Raw genomic sequence first — 4,721 nt, forward strand, 5'->3', positions numbered from 1 at the left:
AAGCGAAATAAGTAATTCGCTGCAACCTGCAAATCCAAACTTCAACATGTTTAAATCTTACCTGCTGCACACATCGCTGTAACTTTAATACATCTATAAAAGTTTAAATACACTTTTAAGTCTATTTTTTGTTACCTTGCTGCTGTGGTGTTTTTGTCGACGTGCCCCTGCTGGCGGGTTCAAATGATTCAATCACCTGAATGATGTCAGAGCTCGTGCTGCTGCTGTGACTCCTCCCACTCACTCTCTCTCTCACTCACTCTCTGACTGCATGCACGTCTCTCTGCTCCATGAATGAGACTTTTACCCACTGCAGGTATATTTGTTCTTCACTGTCACACCACGACGACAACGATGAGCTACTAGAGCAGCAGCAGAGGCAGCAGCAGCTCAACTAATCAATCACTAAAGTATCTTAAAGCAATAATTCATAGACGGAAGTGAATACCGGTTAAATAAAATAAAAACACGTTCAAACACCTGGGCGCGTGCAAAACCAGGAAACCAACCAAAAAAAAAAAAAAAAAAAAAAGTAGAAAACTCATTCAGTTAAACATCCAACCTCAGTTTAGCAAACAGAAACACCACAACCAGCCTGTTAAATCACTGTTAAATCACTTTCCTGCACCACAAACACGATTTAAAGCTGGTTAAAACAGATGATAAAAAAAAGAGGAGCGATTACGCACGTTGGATCCGTCTAAACACGCTTTGGAGCATTTTAGAGAAGTTAGAGTAAGTCCCAGAAACACTATAACATGAGATAAAAGTTCTATAAAGTAAAAAAATGACATTAAAGTTGTTAAAAGTATATATTGTCGCGGATATACTGCAGACGATAAGAGGTGAAATCACTATAACGTCGCGATTCTGCGCAATTTACGCGTTAAATTCATCCATGATTGCGCTATTATAAGATTAATACGGTATTATTTGAAGACAAGCAGCCTTTTATAGACACTAAAATACATTTTAAAAAGACACTTTTATACAGTGGTGAAGATGTGGATTAAAAAAACTGCTTCATCATCATCACCAAGTTCAACATCTGTATGCAGCTCGGTTTACGCTGCTGCACATGGACAAGAAAAAAGACTACCGACCTGCAAATGTTCACAAGTGCACGATGAAATAAAGGAGAGAGAGAGAGAGAGAGAGAGAGAGAGAGAGAGAGAGAGAGAGAGAGAGGAAGCAAAGGAAAGAAAGACAGCACAAACTGCCCCAAACTCTTGCGTAAAGTGACTGTAATGATTTTAAACTCGGTTGTTTGGCGACTCGGTGCAAATAAATCCTGCACAAACCGCCCTGCACGTAAAAGTTTACCCCCCCCCCCCCCCCCCCCCACACCACCACCAAAAAAAAAAAAAAGAAAGAAGAAGAAGACTTACATAACCATCCACGCTTCTTGCACTCCTCCACGGCAGGAAAAAAAATAAAGAGTGTGATGGATAAGAAGCGGTGTCTTTCTTTCTGCAAGGAGTCACAGATTGTAAAGAGAAGGAAGGAAAAAATATAGTGCGTTAAAATAAAAAATAAAAAAAAAGTGTTGAGGGGAAAAAACGAGAAGTTGAAGTGGAGCACAAAGCCCTTCAGCAGGAGTCAGTCTGGTGCTCAAGCAGGAGGAGTTCACTCTGTTTAAGCATGCTGCTGCAGATCGCTCTCTCTCTCTCTCTCTCTCTCTCTCTCTCTCTCTCTCTCTCTCTCTCTCTTTGCACACTGACTGAACTTCACGGTGGCTCAGCCCATGAATAGAGGAGATAAAGAGCAGATTGGTCGCTTAAGTCAAATCAAGGCTTTCCCAGGTGAGAATGTCAACTCCCATTTTTTGTCCCCTGAGGTTAAATAACAAAACCAAAAAAAAAAAAAGAAATAAAAAAAACAATAAAATAGCAACACCCCCATTTCAACACACTCATCTCTCTCTCTCTCTCTCTCTCTCTCTCTCTCTCTCTCAGTCTCAGTCAACCTCTCTCTACCTGATTTCAGTGGAAAAACAGACGGATTTTCCATTTTTTTTTCTCCCCCAAAACTAACAGAAACTAACAGAAAGCTGCTTATAGTAGGTTTTCTCTTTATTTGCACTTCCATTTTTTACAAAAGACTCCATAAAAACTTCTAATGTGGACAAAAATACTGTCTTTTTTTAGTTTTTTATAAAGGAAATGATGATAATAACGTTATTTGTTTATGGCACCTTTAAAAATATTTGTTATAAAGTGCTTCACAGACTTTAGGAAGACAGGAACAACAAGTAGCAAGAAATAAAATCACTCAAAGTCCAAAGTATAAAATAATATATTAAATAAATAAATAATTAATTAATTAATTGCAGGTTATAACTTGAGACTCTGTACAAATGTGTTAAGAAGAGACTTGTAGCTACTTTACTTGAGTATTTCCATTTTCTGCTACTTTATATTTCCTCTCCTCTACATTTCAGACATAAATATTATACTTTCTACTCCACTACATATTTGTTTGGCAGCTTTAGTGACTTTTCAAATCTGAATCAGAATCATTTTTATTGGTCAAATATGTTTAGACATACAAAGACGATGACTGTAAACTGTAAACAGGATACAAATAATGTGAAAAAGTGATATAACTTTATATATATAGTGTACAGTAGGTGGTTATGTGCAGTGCAGCCTGTTTATTGTTGTATTATAGACTAAAATGAATAAATAGATGGAGATAATATAATAATGACAACATGATGATAAGATTATATACTGCATATACACTCATTGTTGCTTATTGTACATGAAATTACACTGGATTATTAAACAATTAAACAATTGGTACTCAAACTGGCCTTACATGGTGTCAAATATATAAATGACTGTTTGAGGCCTAAAGAGGAAACATTTCACTTCTTCTTTCCTAACCTCTCAATCATCTGACGACCCCTCAGATTAATTTTGTGACCCTTAAAAAACGGTCCAAACTGTCATTATTATTTTTATGTTTATATTTTTTATCATTATCATCATCATTAGTAGTAGTAGTAGCTTTTTATACTATTATTATTTTATTGTTAGTGTCTTTTTCATTTTAATTTATTTTTTATTTTTATTTTTGCTTATTTTTTATTTTTAATTTTTATTTAATTTATTTATTTTTTAAATTATTTTTTATTTTATTTTTGACTGTTCCTTTAATTTTTTTCACATTACGTGTAGTTGAGCCGGTCATGTGAGGCGCATGCGCAGTGAAGAACCCGGAATTGGACTCACAGCTACAGTCTTAAAACAACTCTGACGCTTTTTATCATTTTTATTCATTTCTAAGGAAACTTTGTAGATTAAAAGGATGCAGCTTCACTTCACTAAAGAGGTTTTACCGGACTCTGTCAGCACCGACTTTCAGAATCTGAACAAACTCAACGAGCAGGTAAAAATCTGCAGGTTTCCCCCCGAAACACTGCATCATTTATTCAGAGAGAGAGAAAGAGAGTCAGAAAGCGACTCAGCTGCTTTCTGAGGGTTAAATCTGACTCATAAAGCTTTTATCTGATTATATGTGAGTGTGTGAAGCTTTATGTTTAATTAAAATGATGCGATATACAATTTTCAGAGCTGTCAGTGAACACAACACAGCTGAGTGTGAATCATGTGACTGAAAACATCAATTACTATAGATTATAAAATATAATATAATTAAAATGCATGAAAAATACTACTACAGTAAAAGTACTGCAGTATTATGAGTGATGTAGTATGCAGTATTACAGTAAAAGTATTGCAGTATTATGAGTGATGTAGTATGCAGTATTACAGTAAAAGTACTGCAGTACTATGATTGATGTAGTATTACAGTAAAAGTACTGCAGTATTATGAGTGATGTAGTATGCAGTATTACAATAAAAGTACTGCAGTATTATGAGTGATGTAGTATGCAGTATTACAGTAAAAGTACTGCAGTATTATAGTGATGTAGTATGCAGTATTACAGTAAAAGTACTGCAGTATTATGAGTGATGTAGTATGCAGTATTACACTTAAAGTACTGCAGTATTATAGTGATGTAGTATGCAGTATTACAGTAAAAGTACTGCAGTATTATGAGTGATGTAGTATGCAGTATTACAGTAAAAGTACTGCAGTATTATGAGTGATGTAGTATGCAGTATTACAGTAAAAGTACTGCAGTATTATAGTGATGTAGTATGCAGTATTACAGTAAAAGTACTGCAGTATTATAGTGATGTGTAATATTTCCCTCCTGAGATAAAAATAAATACTACAGTGAAGTATCTCAAAATTGTACTTAAGTGAAGTACTTGAGTAAATGTACTTAGTTACTTTCCACCACTGTGATTCATATTATAAACAGTGAGTCTAGAGCAGGGGTGTCAAACATGCGGCCGGTGGGCCAGATACGGCCCGCCGAGGGGTGCGATCCGGCCCACTTGCCATCCTGTATTCTTTTCCTTCCTTCCATCTGTCCTTCCTACCTACCTTCCATTTTTCCTTTCTTCGTTCCTTCCTTCCTTCTGTCCTTCCATCCATCTGTCCTTCCTACCTTTCTTCCCTCCTTCCTTTTGTCTTTCCTTCCTTCCCTTCTTATTTCCTTCCTTTCTTCCTTCCTCCCTTCTTTCCTTCCTTCTTTTTAATGATCCGGCCCACATGAGATCAAATTGGTCTGTATGTGGCCCTTGAACGAAAATGAGTTTGACACCTCTGATCTAGAGTTTGATTTAAAGGAGGTGTTCACAGTT

General features: G+C 36.0%; 1 protein-coding gene across 2 annotated transcripts in view; it reads left to right on the forward strand.

Moving 5' to 3' along the window:
* The first annotated feature begins 3,239 nt into the window (after positions 1-3,239).
* Positions 3,240-4,721, forward strand: part of commd7 (COMM domain containing 7) — a 17,521-nt gene continuing 16,039 nt past the window's right edge. For both annotated transcript variants that reach the window (XR_008321193.1, XM_053316907.1), the window contains exon 1: positions 3,240-3,393. Coding sequence is in view for 1 of the 2 variants with exons in the window: in XM_053316907.1 (XP_053172882.1) it covers positions 3,313-3,393 (81 nt within the window). In the remaining variant the exon portion in view is untranslated. The remainder of the gene's footprint in view (positions 3,394-4,721) is intronic.

This window comes from Scomber japonicus, chromosome 4 (assembly GCF_027409825.1).
Source record: "Scomber japonicus isolate fScoJap1 chromosome 4, fScoJap1.pri, whole genome shotgun sequence".
NCBI classification, from domain to species: domain Eukaryota; kingdom Metazoa; phylum Chordata; class Actinopteri; order Scombriformes; family Scombridae; genus Scomber; species Scomber japonicus.